The following is a 26,525-nucleotide window of genomic DNA, read 5'->3' as shown; positions in this document are numbered from 1 at the left end:
TTGCAGTAGTTCATCAACCACTGCTATAAACATGTGTAAGTCATTTCTCCCCCGCTAAAGAAAAAGCCAGCAGCTGTTTGCTAAAATTTTTTTTTTATTGTGGATGAAGACATCATTGCCAATTTACATATATCATTTTTATTTGGAGTTTTTTTTTTATTTTTTGCCTTGCAGAGCTCCTGAGAAATTCAGAAATGCATTGACTTTAGCACTATAAAACACAAACTAATATTAAGATGCATGTTGTAAATTTCCCACAAGCAGCTATTTCCCTAAAAATAAAAAAGTTATCCATTTTAAATAGAGAAACCTTAATAAGTTAAAAAGACTGACAAATGATCACAAATGTCAGAACATTAAACTACCATTATTTTTTCCATAGGAATATATAAAATACTTATCACCTACACTTACTTAGTATTTATAAAATTAAAGATAAGTTTTTGTCGATGGAAGACCTTTTAAATAGTTTGACACAAAACTTCATCAGCTTGAAGTGAAATTTAAATGCTTTAAGTTTGATGCATAATAGTCCTTTCCAAATGATTCTCATCACTCCTGTCCCTCCAGACATAAGTGGGTTTTTTTTCTCCACCTGATTTGGGAAGTATTTTGATATTCTTTCTTCCCTCCTTCAATTAACCATTAAAAGATTATGGAAGCTTTATTTGGGTGAAACATTTAATGTTTTAATTGGCTGGTTGCAAAAAAAGCCATTCCCTTTTTCCCACGGTTTTGTTTGGCTTTTGTTTTTTTTGTTTTTTAATCAATAATGGCAGGAACTAAAACTCAACCAACTATATGATACAGGATTATATTAAAATTAAATTCAATGGTAGGATCAATTTTCTATTGTAGTACAGAGGTTGAAAACAATTAGAAATGTTGTAGAAAATGTGGCAGCTAAGGTGGAATTCAACCACAAATTCTAGTAAGTTTATAGAAAAGTAAACAAAAATCATTGCAGTTAAAATACTGCAGTAAAATTATTAGTTAGAAATTACTATTGTTAACCTTAGAATGATATGCTTCATCACTGTATGGTTGCTAAGAAGATTTCTTGAGCAGATGGTTCATCTCTGACACAACTTAGTTTCAGAAAAGTAGAACAGTTGTGTCTGTTTTAAATCAACAAACAGTATGCATACCAGTCAACCATAGTTTCAAAGATGATACAACTAAAACATTAGGTACTATAGCTTTAGGATAAGGTCACACACTTATTTAAATAGCAGCCATGTAAGATCATGCTTTGTAATATTTAGATACACAATCCATCCATAATGGCTTTCAAATTTATGTTAAACTATGGGATGAGGGTGTACAAGCTGTTGTGGTCAGGGAATGAAATATTCATTATGTCATAAAAGGCATTTAAAATATGACATGCTACTTAAAAACCCACCATGTATCTCCTTTTCAAAAGACATAAAAGAGAGAAGTTTTTCATGTTCTACTTCTTCAAAATGAAGGACTATGTGTCTTTTTTAAAACTCCAGTATTTCAGTTGCTTCACACTGAAATGAAACTTCAGTGCAAGCAGCAAAATCATTTAGGATAGCCAGTGAAAGTGTCTTTGTAAGGAGCATATAAAAACCTAACAGGAACAATTTCATAGAGAAATAATATGGGCAAAACTGACAAGAGGCAGTTTAATAGTTCTAATATAGAACTTGTAGAACTTCCTTTAAAGTGTACTAAACAAAGAATGGCAACAGAAGTTATCCAAGGAGACAGGTGATGTTCTGAAGCAGCATTGTCTCATTTAATTTTTCAGAAGAACAAGTTTTACCCATCAACATATAATTCAAGACTTCTAGTCTGCCAAATACAGTAGAAAGTATACAGTTAATCACAGCGTAATTTACAAACAACCAAATTTAGCTCTGGCTGGGGTCAGGACTATTTACATATTTGAATTAGTATCATTTTCACCTTTCCTTGTTATACAAATGTTTCTATTTTAAATGCATATTGAGATTTACAAAATTGGCAAGAGATGTCTTTTTAAATGTACAACTTCAATAACTAATACAAATACGAACATCTTGATGCAATTATGCTCTGTGTCAGGATTTTTTACGACAGCTTTATATAAAATTAAAAAAAAACATTCTCTAACTCTTAAGTTCCAAACACCTGGTGCTGTTGTCAAAGTGATTTCACTGCTGTCAGTAACCATCACCATGGGAACAGATGACTCCTGGATTAATGGCAGGCAGAGGCAGGAGGCGTCATGTTCAACTGTATTTTGTTAATTATGGTTACTATGTACACGCAGCTGTACTATTTAACACAGACATGAAAGCAGTGTGTGTTTGTGTGAGGAACCAAGTAGTTTTAAGATGTTATCTTTAAAAAATACCTTAGCTCTTAAAACTAAATTATATATCCACACTAGGTTCTCAACAATAAAAAGGAACAAACTATGGATACACCAAACAACTTGGATGGATCTCAAAGGAATTACACTGAGTGAAAAAAGCCAATCTCAAAACGTTACACAGTAGACTCCATCTACGTAGTGTCCTTGGAATGACAAATTATAGAGATGGAGAACCGTTAGTGGTTGCCAGGAGTTAAGGAGTGGGGGGAGGAAGGGAAGTAGCTGTGATTATAGAAGGGTAGCACGAGGGATCCTTGCACTGGAACCATTCTGTATCTTGCCGCTGGTGGTGAGCACACAAAACTAACGTGATCAAATTGCACAGAACCAAAAACACACACATTCCACAACCTCCCAGGGAAAACCTCATTCTTGGCTTGTCTACATAAGTTCTCTAAAGATAAAAAAAAAAAAGTGCTTCAGACCGATTTCTGCACTATGCAGAAAAGTCACTATTAGCATTTTATTTCTTTTTTTTTTAATTTGTAAATCAAGATAAAAGATAAATCAAGTGACTCTTGTGTAAATGAGCTTATAAAATCAGAGAAGGAAATGAAGTGATATATGGCTACTTGTATTTCTTTCTTTCTTATTTTTGTGAATTAAGATAAAAGATAAATTGTTTTTAGTTTAAATGGAATCAAATCAGAGAAGAAAAACAGAAGATAATACCGCAAACACTTTTTCTATGACATCTGCAATTTCTAAAAGCATTAAGGATATTTTTATTAAATTAGAGAAAGTACAACGACAAAACAAATACATGACTTTTCTGAAAGGCCACTTGTGATAAAGTACATACACGTAGTGTTCTTGGTTTTGTTTTTAAAGTGCTATATTGTGTTCTGGCTTGAGAATCATTTATTGCTTTAAAAAAAAAGGGTCTTTCAACACAGCTCCAGCACTGTTGTCAGGTAACACTGGCAAAGGTGTAAATGTGGGCAACACATCAGAAATAGGTTTTAAAAAAAGAAGATGCCCAGGCCCACCAGTTCCAAGTCCAGCTGGGTTAATGAGCGGCACAGCTGCGGAGCGGGGAGCTAAGAATGGATTCACATCTGCTCTTCTACTGGTTCTGGACTCTGCTGTATCTAAAGGACAAAATGTGGCTTATTAATCTCCTAACTTACAAAGAAAGTCATAAAAATCATGTAAGCAATTACATAAAGAAAATTATCGCTATGTTGTTTATATATATATGAATTCTATCAACATTAAAATTCTACCTTGCTGGTGATCATACTATGATATGTGGTATTTTTTTTGTAGTGTTGTTAATTATTCAAAGTGAGAGTAAAAATTGGCCTCAATTACTAGATAGTTAAATAGATATAGAATGATAATAACAAATGTGACAGAATGCTAAAGTTGGAAAATCTGGGTATCTGGGTAAGGGGTATATTGGAGTTCTCTGTATTGGTTTTGTATTCTTTTTCTAACTGTTTTGTACATTTAAAGTTATTTCAAAATAAAAAAGTTAAAAAAATATTTAATTGAAGTTCACTCGTGGTAATTGAAAACATTTTCTGATAAAAACAATGTCATACATAGTGCTTTAGGTTCCCAGATTGGCCCCCAAAATAAATTTAATTCATATGTTGCTGAGTTCTGGATCCAACAAGCAGGATGTATGAAATACAGAAGGGTGAAAGGGGCAAGATAGTAAGAGAAAGAAATGAAAGAAAGAAAAAAGGGAGAAGACAGTATTCATATGCATATCTCATACCTTATTAGATAGTTTAGTATTACTGTTTTATATTTAAATACCAGCTATATAAATGATAAACTTAATTTACCATAATACCAGGTTTTTTAAAGGTGCTGTCTTTGTTGCAAGGCAAACTCTCTACCCTACCCACCTGCAAGACAAAGAAGACCTGTGAACTTGAGTTTCCCCAAATTAACATAATGGTCATGAAAAAAACTGGCACCCATGTTAACATAATTAGGAATTAAGATTTAATTATATAAAAAAAAAATAGCAACAGCACATGCATTATATTACCTGACCATTTTTTTAGGGCAGTCAAAGGCTTGAAAAAATGGTTCTTTATTAGATTATTTCTCTACGTAGTTAAAATGACCCAGTTTTCATTGAAATAGGTTTATGGCCTAATGTCTTAGTGGGGAGAATACTGCCTTACCACCCAATACCATCAACAATTTCTTGGGAAAGAGACAAGCAACCCCTTGATGGCACCCATTTCAGCACTGGGTAACGCAATAAAAAGAGGCCCCCTAAATCAAAGAAAGCACTGAGATAAATTCATCACATCTACTTATCAGACAGCAGCCCTGGGTTCCCAAACTATACTTTCCTCTGAATGACAAACTTCCAAACTTTCTGGAAAGGCTCATGGTGCTACTTAATAAACTCTAACCCTTGCCACATACTCCAAAGCCAGGGTTAAAAAAACTAAGCTTGCTTTTTTCATGCAAACCTCAGGCCAACTCAGAACATTACTAGATTTTTGTCTCTAATCAATCCAAATCAAGCTGAGCATATGACTTGACAACAAAAAGAGAGAGAAACAGAGAGACAAAGAAAGATACTTTGCCATAATGAATCCTGGAATCTGTTTCAAGATGCTATAACCTAGTATAAGGAGAAAAAAGAATAGACTATACCTGTTAAAGTTACTACTATTCATTAAATTTAGCAACCAAATCTGAACAGATACATTTTACCACTTTTTCTTTCTATACCACTTTCTCTTTAGTCATCTTAATGACCAAAGAAGTTTTTAAAATCAGAATAGAAATCTTTATTTTTTGTCCAAATTTGAACATTTGACATGTGACATAAGCGTGACAGTATATAACAATGTATATACCTTTAAAGTCCAACTAGCAAACGTTAATCTATACTAAAAAATGAAGATTTCAGAAAAAGACCTGCCAATTTAAAAATCTGTTTATGGTTTAATGGATTATAATTCAATTTCAACTCAAGAAAATTACTGCTGCCAATACAGGAGAATGGAATATAAAAAAAGACATGACCTGGTTTAACCTAGTGGAATAAAAAGGCATGCACACACATCTACAACCAGCTAACCATTAGCTTCCAGGCAGACCTTTCAACATACATATGAAAATGCTTCATAGCATGCCAAGGGGTTTTCGTTACTGAATGTAACACTTAGATTTTCACAGGGTGGAGGAGGGTCCCTTCTCTAACTATAAAATATACCTCTAACTCTGATTAGCAATACTCACCATTAGTGAGAAAGAAAACAGGTACCCAAGGAAAGAATTCTTATCAGAAGAATAATTCAAAGTGGCTTATGCAAAGAGAGAAATATCATTCTGACACAAAAAAGGGAAAATACTTTGTATTGTTTAAATTAATCTAAACCAATTAAATATCGGACTGCTACAAAATTATATAAAGCCAAAATCTGACGACTTAGTGGAATCTTGAGAAAAAGTCATTATGCATTTTCAAAAACACTAAAAATTTCTTCAGTATCACTGTAAAATATAATCAGAAATTAAACACTCAACTTTTTTAATTGTGGAGAAAATAAATATCTGGTTTTACCTTTAAAACTTTGTGGTACATTTGTGGCTAGTTTTGTCCTTCCTGGTGAATCAAGGGGTTTCATACCATGAACTGAAAGCTTTGGTGGTGGAATAGATGGATGAGACTCTGTTTCTAGAAATTTAATGAAAAGCTCTGAAAAAGACTAAGAAAAAATATTTTGTTTATACATAGGCTAGATAATAAAATTATATTCACCATAAATAAGATGAGGTAGCAGTAATTCTAATTAAATATTAAAAATTAATCATGCCATTTATATCATTTCTTTGGCAGATAAGATGTATGAATGACTGAAATTGCTAGCACATTAGTTAGATGGGTATCAATTATAAAAATTTAACAGTTTAATCAATATTCTTTAATAACAACACCCATTACAAATATCTTATAATCAGATTTAGCCAACTGATATACCTTATTATTTCTTCCCACCAATGGCACTTAAGACATCAAATCTTATATCATTTTAATTTCTGCTTACATGGATGTAAAAATTATATCAAAGGAAAACAAGTGTTAAATAGTAGTATTTTCCTAAAGACCCCATCAATGAACATGGCAAAAGATCACCAGTAATATTAACAGATTAAAATAATGTAACATAGACCTTTCCTTTAAATTAAATTTTATATGATCCAAGCACAACAGCTTTGAGTTTTATCCTTAACTAGCTAGTTCTGGTTAAGTTAACTATCCTGTTTCCTCTTCATTATAAACAAACAACTCCACATTCTAACTCATAGTGCTATTTAATTCAATTAATATTCATCTAAAGCCTACTAAATACTAGGTACCATGTTTACATGCATCTCAACTGCCTCCCCCTACCAAAATGTAAGTTCATTGAGGGCAGGCACCCTGTTTATCTGGTTTGCAGAACAGTCTAGTACACAGCAGGTGTTCAATAAGAATTCATTGGATCAATTACAGTCGATATAAATAAGAATAAAATAAAGCCTTTGCCATCAAGAATCTCACAATTTAGTAGAAAAACAAACAAATCAATGATTAACATGTTCCTACGGAAGCAGCATCAAACACAAAGAATGGAACATTTAATGCTTTGAAAAATAAAAGTATCAAATAAATAAAAAGTTAAAACCTATATACAACAAAATTATTAAAACTGGCATGTTATCCTGAAACAAACCACCTTTCTCCGGATCTCAGCATCCACAACTCCAAAATAAATACATAACATAAATAAAATAGCCTAAATAAACTAACCTAAATAATAAGAAAAAAAGAGAATAAAATAACCTATAAAAGAAATCCTATGATTTTTTACAAATGAGTGTGATAGGCAGTCAGTTCACCATTCATATTCAGCAAGAATAAAATCAGTTCTTACACTATTAAGCAGAGATTGCTGATTTGGTCTCAGAGGTGTGTTGGGGACACTTTTTGATCCTCCTCCAAGCCACCCACTCATCCACCTCGTAACACCACCCTGATCATCATGGAACAACTGAAAGAATATTTTAAAATAGAAAAATATTATCATTATCAAAAAAAGGGAACCATTTTTACATGACTTCAGATAGTAGCAAACCATCCTTTTAAAGTCCAAATCCTCATAAATGTTTCCAACTGATAGAATTAGAAAAACAATGAAATATTATCCCAAGCAATATCTCAAATAAAAATTTTGGGGATTGTCATGTCTCAAATTTATGCATCCTGATATGAGAGGTGGTTTATAAGTTACGGAAGATTTAAACTAATGTCATACGAATTGAACAAATCCATCTCACCTCTTCACTGTAGCATGAAATGATTCCATTTCTATCTGAGAAAATTATGTTCAGTAAAAATTATATAGTGTACAATAAAAGGAAACAATTTTAAATTATGCCACTGTTTTATTAGTGATATATATATCAGAGTGGTTTTCAATGCTCATTTACCTCCTCCATTTCCTCCTTTTTGATACCCAGGATGCTTCCCATTAATCTTAACACTTCTTGACGCTTAGTTTTTGGTGTATGGAAATAGCCAATGAAGAGGTTTCTCATAAGGATCCTATAAAAATGAAGGCAGAAACAGCTCAAGCTAATTCAAGTTACCCCAACATTGAGTGCACACAAACAATAATCACATTTTCCCAAAGACAATATTTTAAATATTTTAAAGAAGTTCTTTTTAAAAAAAATCTTGAGACGTCTAACTAACTCAGATAACTCAAAACATACACCTTTAAAAACATCACTTATTGGCCATCTTCTTTCTTCAACAAAATAATCAATGAAAACGGTGCTTCATCAGTAATTCTCATTGTCTGCCTGGCGAGATGTTCACCTTAAGAAGACATTTCAGATTTCTCCTCCCCACCTTAAATAGTGAAGATAGTTCTTGCACTTAATCGTTAGGCTTATACATACCCATTCATACATATTAAAAATTAATTTGCCAATGATATCTAAATTTTATAAATAATAAATGATACATTCGTATATACCTGGGTTTCAGATCTAATACTTTGAGCAAGATATCTTCATTTAAGGTAAAAGGAGCAAAAAAGAATTAGAATAAACTTTTCATTTTCTTAAATACTTCATATTGGGGTGATGTTTTAACTCTTTCATATTGTTTAAGAAAAAGAATTTGGGTTGGGGAAAATCTATTTAAAAAACAAAAGGAGGAGGTAAGTATTCTACTGACCCCACCTTAAAACTACCTACATCTCATGACTTTGTACAAAAAGGCTTTTAAAAATATTTATCACATATAAACATCTACATGTAGAAGTTCTTTTTTTTTTTTTAACCATATAAGCAATTTCAAAAAAATATACAAAAGTTAAAAGGCAGAGCATACTTGTCCACTTTTCCTTCTGTGCTGTTTACCAAGTTCATCAATTTCTTCTGAACATCATCCAACATTTCCTGTCGGAGCTCATCTATTTTTCAAAATGTGAATAAAGATACTCATTAAAACTGATTAAAAATGGTCTGTCTGGATGAAAAATCACAAAATTTATGGCATCTTTACTATGAACTTTGAATATATACACTTATTCTAACTGGAAATATTCAATGACTTCCTTCTCTTCTTTGGTTCAAGAAACTAGGCTCTTTGGTATAGCGATTCCCTAAAAGCCACAGTATGCATTAATTCACATAGTTTAGCCCCTTTAAAGTAATCAATTCTTTAATAGAGAATCTTAAAACCAAAAAGGGTTTTCAACCTACAGAGCAACTTAATAACAAAAAAGAGATTTTCACCAGTTTCCTTGCAGGAAAATTTCCAGAGCCACTCTGTAATGGGAAGAAATGGAAAGGACAATTTTAGATTTTCCTTTTACCATTTTCCTGGCTGCATGCTATTTTTGGTGGGCTGACTAAAAAGAGTATCTAACCCAATTGCAGTTGGTAGGACAGAGTATTCTGGATAAGGAAATCGCAAAACACACTTCAGATAATTGCTTCTAACATACTAATCATGTTACTATAGCTCATGACTACTTGAGAAGGATGCTTGGAGTATTTTAAAATTCTTACAATTTAAAAAGAAAAATCTGTAAATTTTTGGTAGAATAGTTAGAATTTGGGTAGTATTAAAGGCAAAGTAGAGTTATCGAAGGAGAGGCCCTATTCATAAATTCAACCATGTGACAGGGCCAAACCCTAAAGTTTATATACCTGTTACCTCTGAAATAGACACCAGAGTTGAAAGAGATATTTATAACTTCATACTAGAGACTTTGACCTCATTCCAAGAACCTACTTTTATTTTGAGTTATGCTGCATTTTCCTAGTAGCTGGAAACAAGTTCCCTGATCAGATATATGATTTGCAAATATTTTCTCCCATTCTATGAGAAGTCATTTCACTTTCTTGATGGTATGCTTTGAAGCACAAAAGTTTTTAATTTCGATGAAGTACAATTCACCTATTTTTTTTCTTTTGTTGTTTGAGGTTTTTAGTGTAATGTAGAAGAAACCAATGCCTAACCCAAGGTCACAAAGATGTACTTCTATGTTTTCTTCTAAGAGTTTTACAGTTTCAATTCTACTATTTAGGTCTATGATCCACTTTGAGGTCATTTTTGTGCATGGTGTGAGGTAGGGGTCCGACTTCATTCTTTTACATGTGGATATCCAGTTGTTCCAGCAACATCTGTTAAAGAATTATTCTTTTCCCACCAAATGGTCTTGGCACCCTTGTCAAAAATAAACAGACCATAAACGTATGGTTTATTTCTGTACTCTCAATTCCCACTGCAAGACTTCTCCAAATGCTTTTTTGTTCTGCCTGGAAAGCTCTTCTTAAACCTTTTTCATTGGCATTGCCTAATCAACTCCTATTCACACTTCATGTCTCAGTTCCCAGGCCACTTCCTCAAGGAATTTTTTTCTCTGAACTCATGGATTAGGCCACGTCCATCTGCTTTGTGATCTCATTCTATCCTGTACAATGCCTCTATACCATTCCTAAAATTCTGACTTATAGTACCAAATGCAGATGCTTAATATTCCGTTTAACTGTTCGCAATAGCTTATGATTTTTAAAAATCTCAACTGCAAAATGTAATTCATATAATAGGCTAACTTTACCAAAATAGAGATGGTTGCCATAACCGAAATATAAAAGCAAGGTTTGTGTTCGGAAAATCTACTACAAACTTTTCCTGTCCAGCCTTTCCAGTAAGGAATTTAAACTTGGACATTTAGAAAGAGAGAGAGAACAAGACTATTATTAAAGTCTGAATCAGTAAAAGACATTTTAGATTCTTAATATGCACAAATATACTATGAGCATATAGTGCTATTTAGGTCTTTCCTAGTACTACATTCTGAATGTAAATAGAACTCTCCACTTTTCAGAGGCTGAGCAGCAAATAAGAAAGTTTATCTTGTCTCTAATCATCCCACTCATGAGCTATAGCAGGAGCCAAGGTGAAGATAGTCTCTTCCCATCTTCCCTCCACTCCTCCCCAAGACTATAGAAAGGTAGCAGAGCAACAGAGGTCAAACTTACCCTACCTTACCCTCCACCTTCCCCTTCTGAGTTTTCACTTCTCCTACCTACTTTCCTCCAACATTAATTTAATACTGATTACATGTCACAATGATAATATTTTGGGTATATTAGGTTATATAAAATACATATGCTTATATATGCTTTAATAATAATATGAGTAAAATTAATTTCCCCTTTATCTTTTTTACCTTTTTAATGTAGCTACCAAAACAATTTAAATTACCTATGTTGCTTGCATTATATTTCTATTGGACAGCCCTGCTTTAGAACATAACCAGAATATAATCATTATACTATACTGTCTCTTATTAAAAAAAAAAAAAAAAAGACAAACAAATTAGATAAATCTTTGGAGTAAAATTCATAAAGCAAAGGATTGACTCTGATAAAAATGATTTTAGCAAAATAAGGTAGAAAAATTTAACTTGATGAAAAACTGATCAAGAAATCAAACTGTCTTAAAGTTCAAATAAAAAATATTTTCTTGATGAAAATTCACTGATGTTGATATACTTTTGATTAAAATTTCAGTATTCAGAAAGGTAGAGTCAAAACATCAAGGTCAAAATGACAGAGTTAAAAATTCTTAAACTCATCAGAATATACAATTAGCCCCTGAGGTGATGTGATGTAGAATTGGGAACTCTGTATGTCCTCTGCAGTCATGCAAAGGGAAGTTTCAAATTCAAGTAGTAGTTTAAATTTATTCTAATATTTGAGTCTAGGAAAAAAACAAACAAAAAAACTCAGAATTTGGAGACAGGGGCTGGATAGGTGGTATTAACAAGAAGAGGTTTGAAAAAGAAAGTCACACACCCACTTCAAAGGTCCCCACAGACTCTCTTTTTTCTCCAGGTACCCTATTCTCTTCCCCTCAGAAATTCAGAATATTTCTCCAAAAAACCTGAAGACTAATTCAAACCACAGTCTGAAATTGGAACTGTATTTATATGGGCAGGAAAAATACAGTTATTCAGAAATGGGTATTTAGCCAAATATAACATCCCTATGAAAAAAATCTAACATGCCAAAATAATTCTATGAAAGTTAAAAAAAAAAAAAAAAAAAAAAGCAGGGGAAGGGGTGTTGCCCTTTAAGATTGAGCAACAAAGCAACTGAGATACAATCTAGTTTGGAGGAAGAGATACTCTGAGTAATATACTTATACGTGCCATACATCAGATCCTCTTCTTTATAACCCCTAGCGTAGGTGCCATGATCTTCACTTGATTTAAAATCAAAGTTGAATATAAAATGTGTCGCCAACAAATCAGCACTTAATTTCACATTTTATTTGTGATTAATCACACTGCACCAGAACCTCACCATAATACTCTCATCAGAGAACATCTTAAAATTAAGTCATATTCCTTACAAAGCCACTTACAAAGCTCCCTTAGATAAAGACGCAAACCAGATTTAACGGATACCTGACTGACAAAAGAAAAGTAATGGAAGCACAGGACTTGAGAGTCATAAAATCTGGATCTGAGTCATGGTCTTATCACTGGGTACAGACTTTGTTGCCTATTTTGTAAAAGGAGCATGCTTATCTCTAAGGATTTTGAGAGAATCGAATGATCAAATGTGACTTCTGTAAACAATAAAGTGCTACATAAGCATTAGTCCTCATTCATCTGATTTCTTAAAATAGCCAAAGAATTCATCCTTCAAACTTTGCCCTAATCAATGCCATATGTACGGCCTTGGTTAACATTAACATCTCCATTTTGCCATACTTACCATCTTTAAGAACCAAAGCAAAGGTGTCAAGAGAAGGAACTCAGAAAGACCATTTTCCTTATATATATACAAATGGCAGTAAATAAAGTTGGGTCTGGCGTCTTACTTGTACTGAGTACCTTAAAAATAAATTTAAATCTGATACATCTTTAAAACTAATATAAGGAAATTTAGTCTTTTCATTTAGGTAAATATAATCAAAGCAAAAGCTAGAAATTAGATGGTATTTTAAATACAAGATCACTTTCATTAATAACACCAAAAAATATATTTTTAAGGTATCATATATTTATCTGCAATCGGATGCTGACACACTGGCATCTGCTTTGTCTTTTAAGGCAATATTTGTAACCATATCAGACCCAGAATTTTAAAAAGATCTAGAGCACATGGTGGATGTTGTCTGGTTCCATAATTATAATTATTAATTACAGAGTGAAAAGTAATTTTTAAAATTCCACTTCCTAGCAATGAATTCACAGTAAAAGAATTTTGTTAATATACTATAACCTCATAAAACTTGAATTTCATTAGATGAAAATCTATGATTCTGTGAAAATGAAATGGGCTGAGGTCTACTGGATTGTGGGCACAGTTAATTGAAGTGAATATGAGCACTTAAAGGAGATTTTTTATAAATATTTTTAAATCACCCTATTAAATTTATTCTCTCTCTCCAACCCCTTCTCTCTCAGTCCTTAAGTATGCATGTGGATAATTTCTACTAGATTTTTCCTTATCAAACCAGAATTTTCTTATTAAAGAAGTTGTAGGTTTACAGAAAAATCATGCATAAAATACAAAGTTCCCATATAATACTCTATTAACACCTTCCATTAGTGTGGTAACTTTGTTACAATTGATGAAATAACATTTTTATAATTGTAATATTAATTATAGACCCTGGTTTACTAAAAAGTTCACTGATTGTGTTGTATAGCACTATGCATTTTTTTCTAAGTTTTTATTCTAGTAACATATATACAAGCTAAAATTTCCACTTTAACAACATTCAAATATATATTTCAATGCTGGGATTTACATTCACAATGTTGTGCTACAACCACCACGACCCACTACCACACTTTTTTCATCATTCAAAATAGAAACTCTGTACAATTTAAGCATTAACTCCCCATTCTGTACCCCAACCCCAGCCCTGGGTAACCTATATTCTAGTTTCTGACTCTGAATTTCCTTATTCTAAGTATTTCATATCTGAGATCATACATTTGTCCTTTTGTTTCTGGCTTATTTCACTCAACATGATGTCTTCAAGGTTCATCTGTGTTGTAGTATGTATCAAAACTTCATTCCTTTTTATGGCTGAATAATATTCTACTGAATGTATACATCACATTTTATTTATCCATTCATTAGTTGATGGGATGCTTGGGCTTTGGGCAATTGTGCATCATGCCACTACGAACATCAGTGTGCAAATATCTGCTAGAGTCCCTGCCTTCAATTCTTTGGGGTATATACCTGGAAGAGGAATTGCCGGACCATATCATAATTCCATACTTAACTTTCTGAGAAAGCACCAAACTGTCTTCCACAGAAGCTGTACCATTTTATTTTCCCACCAACAATGAATGAGTGTTCCTATTTCTCCACATTCTCTCCAATGCTTGTAATTTTCTGTTTTTTTAATAGTAGCCATTCTACTGGGCATAACCTGGTAACTCTCTGTGGTTGTGACTTATTTGCATTTCCCTAATGGCTAATGATGTTGAGCATCTTTTCACATACTTTTTGAGCATTTGTAAATCCTCTTTGGAGAAATGTCTATTCAAGCCTCTCACCTGTTTTAAAAAGTGAATTGTTTGTCTGTCTTTCTGTTGTTGAGTTGTAGGATTTCTTTGTATGTTTTGGGTATTAAACCCTTATCAGATGTGTGGTTTCCAAGTATTTTCTCCCAATGTGTAGGTTGTAGTTTTACTTTCATGATAAAGTCCTTTGAAGAACAAAAGTTTTAAATTTTGATGAGGTACCATCAATCTATTTTCCTTTTGTTGCTTGTGTTTTGGGTATAAAGTCTAAGAAACCATTGCATAACATAAGGCCTGGAGATGATTGTCCATGTTTTCTCCTGGGAATTTTACAATTCTGGTTCTTATATTTAGGTCTTTGGTCCATTTTAAGTTGATTTTTGTATATGGTGTGAAACAGGGGTCCTCCTTCATTATCTAGCGTATGGACATCCAGTTTTTCAAGCACCATTTCTTGAAGACACTATTCTTTCCCAATTGAGTGGACTTGGCACCCTTGTCAAAAATCAGTTGGCCATAAATGTGAGGCTTGATTTTTGAACTCTCAATTCAATTCCATTGGTCTGTCCTTGTACCAGTACAATGTTGTTTTAATTAGTGTGGCTTTGAAATAAATTTTAAAATCAGGAAGTGTGAGTCTGCCAACTTCGTTCTTCTTTATCAAGATGGCTTTGGCTCTTCAGGGCCCCTTACTCTTCTATATAAATTTGATGATTGGCTTTTCCATTTCTGAAAAGAAAGCTGTTGGAATTTTGATTGGGATTGCACTGAATCTGTAAATTGAATGGGTAAAACTGACATTTTAACAATATGGCTTCTAATCCATGAACATGGAATGTCCTTCCTTTTAAGTCTTCTTTGATATCTTTTAGTGAAGTTTTGTAGTTTTTTGTGCACAAGTCCTTCACATCTTTTGTTAGTTTTATTCCTAGATATTTGATTCTTTTAGTTGCTATTGTATACGGAATATTTTTCTTGATTTCTTCTGCTGATTGTTCATTACTAGTGTATAAAAACACTACTGATTTTTTGGGTGTTGATCTGTTCTCTTCCTACTTTGCTGAATTTGTTTATTACCTATAGTGGCTTTGTTGTTGATTTTCCAGGATTTTCTATCTGCAAATAGGTAAGTTTTACTTCTTCCTTTCCAATCTGGATATCTTCTATTTCTTTTTCTTCTCTAATTGCTCTGGTTAGAAGTTCCAGTACAATGCTGAGTAACAGTGGACAGCGGGCATCCTTGTCTTGTTCCTGATGTTAGCTGTGGATTTTTCATATATGCCTTTTATCATATTGAGGAAGTTTCCTTCTATTTCTAGTTTTCTAAGTGTCTTTATCAAGAAGGGGTGCTGGAGGCACCCAGTGTTCTTTTTTACTTTAATTGCTCTTTTTCATTTTAATTATTACCTTGTTATTTTTGTGTGTGTGGTAATGAAGGTGTCAGGGATTGATTTCGGTGATGAGTGCACAACTATGTAATGGTACTGTGAACAATTGAATGTACGCTTTGTTTTGTATGACTGCATGGTATGTAAATATATCTCAATAAAATGAATTAAAAAAACAAAACAAAAAAACAAATTACAGAATGATATATTTACAACATGATACCATTTAGATAAATTAGAACAAAGCAATACTACATATTCTCTATGGTAACAAGTATAGAAAATTGTACCAGACCAACATATACCAAACTTACATAAGTAATTATTTTGGGGAGAGTGCAGGGTCAAGGTCATGGTGGGAATAGGGAACAAGACTGAGAAACAGTGGTTAAAGATGACTGACTATCTGAAACACTATAGTCCATTCAAGAAGGGACAATGCACTTGTATACCGTTGCTCAGTTTGTTTTTTTAAGTACACATAGACAAGAAACTGGAAATAAATATGTACAAATGTTAAAAAAAAAAAAAAGAAGGGGTGCTGGATTTTGTCAAATGCCTTTTATGCATCAATTGCAATGATGTGGGTTTTTTTCCTTCATTCTGTTAATCTAGTGTATTACAGTACTTGATTTTCTTATGTCGAATCACCCTTGCACACCTGGGATAAATCCCACTTGATCATGGTGTAAAATTCTTTTAATACTATTGGATTTGATTTGCTAGTATTTTGTTGAATATTTTTGCACCTATGTTCATAAAGTGTATAATTTTCTTTTCTTGTGGTATCTCTACCTGGCTTTGGTATGAGGGTAACGTTGGCCTCATAGAATGAGTTAGGGAGTATTTTCTCTCTCCAGTTTTTTGGAAGAGTTTGAGGACTGATGATAATTTTTCTTAGAATGTTTAGTAAACCATTCCCCTGTGTAGCCCTCTGGTCCTGGGATTTTCTTTGTTGGGAAGATTCTGATTATTAATACATTCTCTATACTAATTATTGGTTTGTTGAGATCTACCATTTCTTCTTGTCAGTGTACAGTTTGTGTGTTTCTAAGAATCTGTCCATTTCACCTAGGTTATCTAATTTGTTGGTGAACAGTTATTTATAGTATCCTCATAGTCCTTTTTATTTCTGTGGAGTCAGAAGTAATATCCCCCTCTCTACTTCTGATTTTAGTTATTTGGGGCCTCACTCTTTCTTTTGTTGCCAGTCTAGCTAAAGGTTTGTCAATTTCATTGATCTTTTCAAAGAACCAACTTTTGGTTTTGTGGATTCTATCATTTTTTATTTTCTATTTCATTTATCTTCTTTAATTGTTATTTCCTGTCTTCCGCTCACTTTGGGTTTAGTTTCCTGTTCTTTTTCTAGATCCTCCAGTTGTGATGTTCAATTTCTGATCTGAATTCTTTATTGATGTTAACATTTGGAGCTACAAATTTCCTCTCAGTACTGAATGTGCCTCATCCCATAATACTGATATGTTGTGTTTTCATTTTCATTCACCTCAAGATATTTCCTAATTTCCCTTTTGATTTCTTCTTGACCCACTGGGTTGTTTCAGACAATGTTGTTTAATTTCCACATATCTGTGAATTTTCCATTTTTCCCCTTTACTGATTTCTTATTTTATTCCATTGTGTTTGTAAAAGATACAATTAAATTTACTGAAACTTGGTTTGTGACCTAGCATAAAGTCTATCCTGAAGAATGATCCATGTGCACTACAGAAGAATGTGTATTCTGCTGCTGCTGGGTGAAATGTTCTACAAATATCCATTAGGTCTAGAGTATTGTTCAAGTCTTCTATTTCCTTATTTATCCTCTGTGTAGATGTTCTATCCTTTATTGAAAGTGTTGCATTAAAGTCTTCTACTATTAATGTAGAACCGCCTATTTCTCCCTTCAAATCTGTCAACATTTGCTTCATATAATTTGGGGCTCTGCTGTAAGGTGAATATATATTTATAATGAGTATCTCTTCTTATTAAATTGACCCCTTTATCAGTGTATAATGGCCTTCTTTGTCCTTTATAACAGTTTTTTACTTAAAGTCTATTTTATCTGTTATTTGTATAGCTACACCAGCTCTCTTTTAGATACATACATATGCATGGTATATTTTTTTCCATCCTTTCACTTTCAACCTACTGATGTCTCTGAATAAGGTAAGTCTCTTGTAAACAGCATATAGTTTGAATTTACTATTTTATCCAGTCTGCCGGTCTCTGCCTTTTCACTGGAGAGTTCAATCCATATATCTTTAAAGTCACTACTGATAATGCAGGACTTTCTTTTAACATTTTACTATTAAGTCTTTGCATGTCATAATTTTTTGATCCTTAATTCTTCTGTTAATGCCTACTTTCATCTTTATCTGATTTTTTGTATTGTACCATTGTGTCCCTTCTCATTCCTTTCTGTATATATTTTTCATATATTTTCTTTGTGAGTATCATGGGTTAAATTTCACATCCTATATATATATATATGTTCATTTTTTATTTGATACCAATTTAACTTCAACAGAATACACATACCCTGTTCCTATACCCTTCCACCCTCCACCTTTTTTTGTTCTTGTTGCAAACTATATCTTTTTACACTGTATGTCCAAAACCATATATTTATCATTATTTTTTATGCATGCGCATTTTAGCACCTGTAAGTAAGAAGTGGAGTTACAAACAAAAAACACAATACAGTAGTACTGGCATTTATAATTACCCATACTGTGACCTTTACTAGAGGTCTTTATTACCTTCTGCCACTTTCATCCACTGTATGGTATCCTTCCCTTTAAGTGCAAAGAACTCATTTTAGTACTGCTTGTAGGGCATGTGTAATGGTAAGGAACTCTCTCACCTTTGGTTTATCTAGGAATGTCTTAATCTCTCCCTCATTTTTGAAAGAAAGTCTCACCAGATATAAAATTCTTGGTTGGCAATTGTTTTCTTTCAGCACTTAAAGTATTTCAACCCACTGCTTTTTGTCTCCATGGTCTCTGAAGAAAAACTGGCACTTAGTTCAATTGGGACTCCCTTGTATCCATAACACGTTGCTTTCCTCTTGCATCTTTCAGAACTCTCTCCTTGTCCTTTGCATTCAAAATTTGAACATCATGTGTCTGGGCATATTTGTCTCCAAGTTTATCCTGTTTGGTTTTCAATGGGTTTCTTCAATGTTCATGTTCACATCTTTTGCCAATTTTGGAAGTTTTCTGTCACTTTTTCTTTGAAAATTTCTTCTGTTTCCCTCTCCCTATCTCTGTGTATACTGGTAAGCTTAATGGTGATCAACAGGTCTCTTAGGCTATTTTTGTTTTTCCTGTTCTTTTTATTTTTTGTTCCACAGCCTCACTCATTTTAATTGTCTTGTCTTCAAATTCACTGATTCATTCTTCTGCCAGCTCCAATCTGCTGTCGAAACCCTCCTGGGAATTTTTCATTTCAGTTATTGTGGTCTTCAACTTCAGTAGTTCTGTTTGGTTCCTTTTAAAATTGCTCTTTATTGGGGTTCTAATATTGTTCCTTCATTGTTTTCCTGATACCCTTTAGTTCTTTTTCTGTACTTTTCTTTATCTCCTTGAGCATACTAAAGATCATTTTTTTAAAGTCTTTGTCTGGTATGTCCACAGTCTAGTATCCTTCATTGAAGGCTTATGGATTTTTATCCTGCTCCTTTGGGTGGGCCATTATTTTCTGTTTCTTTGTTTTGTCATCTTTTGTTGCACACTGTACATCTGTATATTTTAATGTTTTAAAATGTTAACTCTGATATTTAGTCCCTGAACTGTCATTTTTGTGAGTTTGTATCTAGCTAGTGATATCAGAGATTTTTAGCATCAGGTGTCAGGACCTATCAAAACCAAACAAACCAATGCAGAAACACCTCTCACAGCTTTGCAAATTGGCTTTGTGTTGGCTGGTACTCTCCTTCAAAGTTCAGCAGCCCAGAGCGAATATAAAGTGCAGGATTCTCCCTGTCTTTTCTGAACCTATGTCATGTCTGAGTTTGTGCTTGCTTACAGGAATGTGAGTGCCTTCTACTCTCTAAGAAACAGACCTTCTCTCTCTTGGGTGCTCCTCTGCAGGAAGTAAGCCTCAGACTGCCTGACTCAATTGTTTTCCACACTGCTTTTGCCTGGAAGGCAAATTCAGTGAGGGGGTCTTGAGCCGGAGAAGTGTTTCCTAAGTCAATCCTTCCCAGCTGTAATGAGGCCAGGGACCCAAAAAGGGAGCAGCAGCTGGCTCCATACTGCCTTGGGAGCATGTGAGGGAAGAGTCAGCAAGAATGCCAAGAGCTTCTCCTATAGCTCTTTGAAACTGTGTTTTCTTGATTTGAAATGGCTCAGTAGATGCAGCCCTTTAAACATTTTTCTATAGTTTGGAGGAAGGTTATTGCCTTTAAGACTCTTCTGTCACTTTCGTCCAAGGTGGGTTGGAACAGTGGCCACCCTCAGAGCTGGGGCCCTCAGCAATTTGAAGTAGCTGATAAAAAAGCAGTGGTTATGGTATCGTGGGATTGAGAAAGTCTTCTTGACCAAAAGGGGGAAGAGAAATCAAACTATTAAAGTTTCAGTGGCTGAGAGAACTCAAATGGAGTCGAGAGGTCATGCTGGAGGTTATTCTTATGCAATATACAGATATCCTTTTTTAGTTTTTAGTGTATTGGAATAGCTAGAAGGAAATACCTGAAACTGCTGAACTGCAACCCAGGAGCCTTGATTCTTGAAGACGATTGTATAACTAAGTAGCTTACACAGTGTGACTGTGTGATTGTCAAAACCTTGTGGCTCACACTCCCTGTATCCAGTATATGGACAGATGAATAGAAAACTGGGAAAAAAAATTAAATGAATAATAGGGGCAATGAGGGGGATGAGATGTTTCGGGTGTTCTTCTTTATTTGTATTTTTGTTCTGATTTTTATTTTTTATTTTTTGGAGTAATGAAATTGTTCAAAAATTGAGTTCTGTGATAAATACACAACTGTTATGATGAACAACTGATTGTACACTGTGGATGATTGCAGGGTATGTAATATATCTCAATATAACTGAATTGAAGAAAAAAAGGTCAGTCAGTCTGAGTAACAAAAATAAACAACAAAGATGATATCGGGGCGGGGGGAGCAGTGGTCAACAATTGGACACACACCCCCAGATCTTGGGAAACCAGGTCTTTATACTTCACCCTGGTGCCAGCAAACTGCACCAGGGGCCAGGGCTGAGGATGGTACTGCTGCCTGCCACGAGGCTGAGGGGTGAGCAATGGTAGCAGCTGCGTGGAGCATGAAATCCACTGGTATTTACTGTGATACACCAGCCTCTTCCTCCCCTCTTCCCTGGATGCTGCATAGTGTCTACTAGACTCTGGAGCTTCAAAATAGTTGATTCAGACAGTCCCTGCCTGTTTAATAGTTGTTCTGGTGGAGGGACTGATTCCTGGAGCTTCCTACTCTGCCATCATTCAACAATCCCCCAGAAAACATCTTTAAAAGACACTATTTTAAGCCAAAGTTACATGTTTAATTTTAAAAGGTCCATATGGACCAGCAGTATTCCACAAGGACTGGCATTTTGCCAGTGAAAAATAAGGTCATTATGATAATTTCACTACTTATTGAATATCATCTTTCTGGAAAATATACTAATGACAAAAGGCTTTCTAAGCTGCAGACTGGATTTTTTTTTTTTTTGATTTGTAATAAACATTTTATTGTCATTTTTATGACTTGTATTTAAAAGCAAAATAAAAAAGAGGAGCACTGAAGTAACAACTCTACCTTCCACAAACATTTGAATGCCTATATATATACACATTTTTTAAAATCCAGTTTTATTGAGATATATTCATGATATAATCAATTGTGGTGTACAATCAACTGTTCACAGTACCATCATATAGTTGTGCATTCATCACCCCAATCTATTTTTTAAACATGTTCCTTATACCAGAAAAAGTAAAAATAAGAATAAAAAATAAAAGTAAAAAAGAACATCCAAATCATCCCCCCATCCCACCCTATTTCATTTAGTTTTTGTCCCCATTTTTCTATTCATCCATCCATACACTGGATAAAAGGAGTGTGATCTACAATCACACTGTCACCCCTTGTAATGTACATTGTTATACAATTATCTTCAAGAGTCAAGGCCACTGGATTGCAGTTCGACAGTTTCAGGTATTCACTTCCAGCTATTCCAATACATTAAAATCTAAAAAGGGTTATTTATACAGTGTGTTAAAAGTGCCCACCAGAGTGACCTCTCGACTCCATTTGGAATCTCTCAGCCACTGAAACTTTATATTATTTCACTTCACATCCCAATGTGGGTCAAGAAGATGTTCTGAATCCCATGATATCAGGTCCAGATTCATCCTTGGGAGTCATATCCTGCGTTGCCAGGGAGATTTACACCCCTGTGAGTCAGGTCCCACATGGGGGGAGGGCAGTGAGTTCACCTGCCAAGGTGGCTTAGCTAGAGAGTAAGGGCCACATCTGAGCAACAAAGAGGTACTCAGGTGAAGACTCTTAAGCACAATTATAAGCAGGTTTAGCCTCTCCTTTGCAGTAACGAGCTCCATAAGGGCAAGCACGATGATCAAGGGCTTGGTATAACAAACCACCAGTCCTCAATGCTTGTAAGAACATCAGCAACAATCCAGGTGAGGAAGTCCAACACTTCTGCATTTTCCCCAGGCTCCTCAGGGGGGCCCTGCATATGTATTTTTATTCTCTGCCCAAATTACTTTGGGATGTGTGCAGACTGGATCTTAACTCATATCTGAAAGCAACCTGTTATAAATCAGCACAGACTACATCTGGCCCAAATAAGTATTCAGCCTATAAAGGGTTTTAACAAAATCTTAAATTAAATTATGTGTAATATTAAAAACTTGGAATATTTCACATAAATATCTAGATTCCCAGTGTCTCTTGAAAGATCTGAAGATTTGGCAATAGTGATCCTACATTCTGACATGGCACTAATCGGCTGGAGTTGAGAATGTGCTGCACCCTATAAAAAACACCAATTCACCAGTCTCTACTTTCATGTTACCATTTTAGCCCCAGTTGGCAATTTGTGTTTGTGAACCATTCTTACAGTTTCATTTCTCCTCATAATAATCCGCTTCCATCCCCACCTCCCCAACGTTCCACACCAGCATACCCCACACCCTTTGGTTGTTAACTAGTCAACCAAATCTACAGCCAATTTCCAGATTGTGTCACAGTTTCATATGAATTTCTCCCTCTGTCGAGAATGCTCTTCCCCAACTCCCTGTCTGCTCAGCTGTACATATTCATCATTCAGGTAGGTCAGTTATACCCTTCACTAGCTTTTCTACTCTTCCATACCACCATCACCAAGTAAAATGGATAGTTTCTTCTTGTTGAAACAATTTGTTGCATGTTTTGATTATATGTAGTCTTTCCCTTACTGCCTGACTGTAAACTTACTGAAGACTGGACTGTTGTCCCTTATCTTTTCATCTCCAGTGCCAATTTTAGTGCTTGGTACACAGCAGATAAACAATGAATGTTTGTTACATAAATGAAAGAATGGTTGATTTTTTTTTTCTGGGAAGGGAGAACATCTGGGACAGAAGAATAAAACACAGAACAATAATAAATGATTTATGTTCTGAATTACTGATCCATATATAAAGTAATAAGGAAAAGTATACATAAAATCTGTTAAATCAAAGCATTCTCATCTCTTCATACTTTACTTTTACCTCTATATTTAGAGGAAACATTAAAACACTAATGCAATTTCTAAAACATAGCTCAGTTTCTATATTTGGGATACACACATTTAAAAAATAACCATTAACTTGAAAAGGGCTTAATTATTTGCCTTATCAATAAAAACTTTTTTCTTAACTCAAATTCTGGCATTGTATAATACATCCAGATGTTTATATCATCTCAAATAATTTTTTAACCATTTACGGCTATTCAGAAAACTGCATCTGGTACTTCTTATATGTTTCCTCTAAAATCACTGCTTCTGCCAAAAACATCTATAAAGAAATCCCTCAAAAGGTTTGGGTAACAAAGCGTCTGGGAATGCATTTGGCCTATGTTCAACAGGACATTATATGTTTTCTTGTATAAATTATGTCCTGGAAAATGGAATGTCTTCATTTAAAATAAAAACTCTGCCATCCAGCACCACAAAGGTAGTTCCATGAAAAACACTTCAGGCTTCTTTTATATTTGTAGTATTAAAAAATGTTTTTATGCTTCATATTTCAGTAGACTTTACTGGGACTCATTTTATATGTTCTATTAGATTTTCTTCTAAAAAACATGCTAAGGAAATTTTCCCTTCTCAATTCACAGAAGACTTTTTAAAATGCAGCCACTAAACCTTCAAGAAAAATAAAATAACTTACGAGGTCCTTTAAGTACAGATATAAACTGGCAGACAAACCAAAACATTTTCCCAATGCTAGAATCTAAACTTTTTATTATTTAAGAAAACTCTTCTTTGCATACCATGAAACTCACCACCCTTCTGAATAATGGTTACCAAAACAAGAACTATTTTGCACTTTCTACTACAATTTTATCCTTTTTTTTTTTTTCTTTCTCTTCATTTAAGCAGGAACTTAGGAACTTATTTCAAGGATGATGATAGAGAACAAGAAGCAAAATAAGGAAAAGTCAAATTTGGTCATAAATATGGCAACATAACACATCTCTTAATGGTTCAGCTAATGTCTAGATTTACACAGATGTATATTTTCTCAGGAATGACAATGCCACAGAAATTCTGAATTCTGATCAACTCAGAAGAATTGATGAAAGAACACCTTCATGTAAAATGTTGAAAGAGTAATTTCTAAAAAGAAGGATAGCAGTAATTCTTCTGAAACCAACATCTCACGATTAAAATACAGTATATACACTGTCGATACCCCATTTCAGTATAAACAAGTTAGGGTGCTCATGGTCTAGACACCACAGAAGATGGAGAAAGAGATTAAGTGAGAGGAAATGGCAGCAACAAACAAGGTAAGATTTAAAAAAGGTCTGTGAATACTGAAACTTTATAAAATAATATATATATTTTTACATGCTGGGGTGTTGGACTAACTGGAAGGAGGTAAATGACATGGTGGAACTCTAACCTATAACACCCCTTTGAAATTTGCTCTATAGCTACTCACTGAATTGCGTTTTGAAAGTCTTCACCTTTCTGTATATACCCTATATTGCATAATAAGGAAAGAACTGAAACTGTGAACTGCAGCCCACAACAATTTTTTTTTTTTCATTTTTATTGAGATTGTTCAGATACCATACAATTATCCAAAGATCCAAAGTGTACAATCACTTGCCCCTGGGTACCCTCATACACCTGTGCATCCATCACACTTAATTTTTGTTCAATTTTTAGAAACTTTTCATTACTCCAGACAAGAAATAAAGTGAAAGATGAAAAAAGAAAAAAAAAAAGAAAAGGAAACTCTAATCCTCCCCTATCCCTAACCAACCCCCCTCAATTTTTGACTCCTAGTATTGATATAGTACATTTGTTACTGTTTATGAAAAAATGTTGAAATACTACTAACTGTAGTATATAGTTTGTAATAGGTATATAGTTCTTTCCCATATGCCCCTCTATTACTAACTTCTAATTGTATCGTCATACATTTGTTCTGGTTCATGCAGTGATTTCTAGTATTTGTACAGTTGATCATGGACATTGCCCACCATAGGATTCAGTTTTATACATTTCCATCTTTTGACCTCCAACTTTCCTTCTGGTGACATATATGACTCTGAGCTTCCCCTTTCCACCTCATTCACACACCATTTGGCGCTGTTAGTTATTCTCACATCTTACTACCAACACCCCTGTTCATTTCCAAACATTTAAGTTCATCCTAATTGAACATTCTGCTCATACTAAGCAACCACTTCCCATTCTTAAGCCTCGTCCTATATCCTGGTACCTTATATTTCATGTCTATGAGTTTACATATTGTAATTAGTTCCTATCAGTGAGACCCTGCAATAATTGTCCTAATGTGTCTGGCTTATTTCACTCAGTATATTGCCCTCGAGGTTTTGTCATTGACCCATTTTTTTTTAATATGGTTTTGTTCACTCACCATACATTCCATCCCAAGTAAATACTCGATGGTTTTCTGCATGGTCATACATTTATGTGTTCACCACCTTTACCACTATCTATATAAGAGCATCTACATTACTTCCACAAGGCAGGAGGAAGAGTCAAAGAAGGTAGAGAGGCAAAAGAAAGAGGAAAAAAAGAAAATGACAGCTAGGAAGCAGCAAAAGGAAAAATAACCTTAAATCAAAGTAGAATAAAGAATCAGACAATACCACCAATGTCAAGTGTCTAACATGCCTCCCCTATCCCCCCCCCCCCTTATCTGCATTCACCTTGGTATATCACCTTTGTTACATTAAAGGAAGTATAATACAATGATTCTATTAGTTACAGTCTCTAGTTTATGCTGATTGCATCCCTCCCCCAATGCCTCCCCATTTTTAACACCTTGCAAGGTTAACATTTGCTTGTTCTCCCTCGTAAAAGAACATATTTGTACATTTTATCACAATTGTTGAATACTCTAGATTTCACCAAGTTACACAGTCCCAGTCATTATCTTTCCTCCTTTCTTGTGGTGTCTCACATGCTCCCCATCTTCCTCTCTCAACTG

General features: G+C 34.1%; 1 protein-coding gene across 2 annotated transcripts in view; it reads right to left on the bottom strand.

The window, feature by feature from the left end:
• Positions 1–3,084: 3,084 nt before the first annotated feature.
• The window catches only part of TRIP11 (thyroid hormone receptor interactor 11), a 64,858-nt gene continuing 41,417 nt past the window's right edge, over positions 3,085–26,525 (bottom strand). For both annotated transcript variants that reach the window (XM_037832044.1, XM_037832045.1), the window contains exons 17-21: positions 8,751–8,832; positions 7,841–7,955; positions 7,285–7,401; positions 5,931–6,075; positions 3,085–3,477 (exon numbers count right to left, since the gene is read on the bottom strand). In XM_037832044.1, coding sequence (XP_037687972.1) covers positions 3,248–3,477; positions 5,931–6,075; positions 7,285–7,401; positions 7,841–7,955; positions 8,751–8,832 — 689 coding nt within the window. In that variant the 3' untranslated portion in view covers positions 3,085–3,247. The remainder of the gene's footprint in view (positions 3,478–5,930; positions 6,076–7,284; positions 7,402–7,840; positions 7,956–8,750; positions 8,833–26,525) is intronic.

The sequence above is a fragment of the Choloepus didactylus genome, chromosome 4 (assembly GCF_015220235.1).
Source record: "Choloepus didactylus isolate mChoDid1 chromosome 4, mChoDid1.pri, whole genome shotgun sequence".
NCBI classification, from domain to species: Eukaryota; Metazoa; Chordata; class Mammalia; order Pilosa; family Megalonychidae; genus Choloepus; species Choloepus didactylus.
This window is presented reverse-complemented; position numbering and strand designations above follow the sequence as displayed.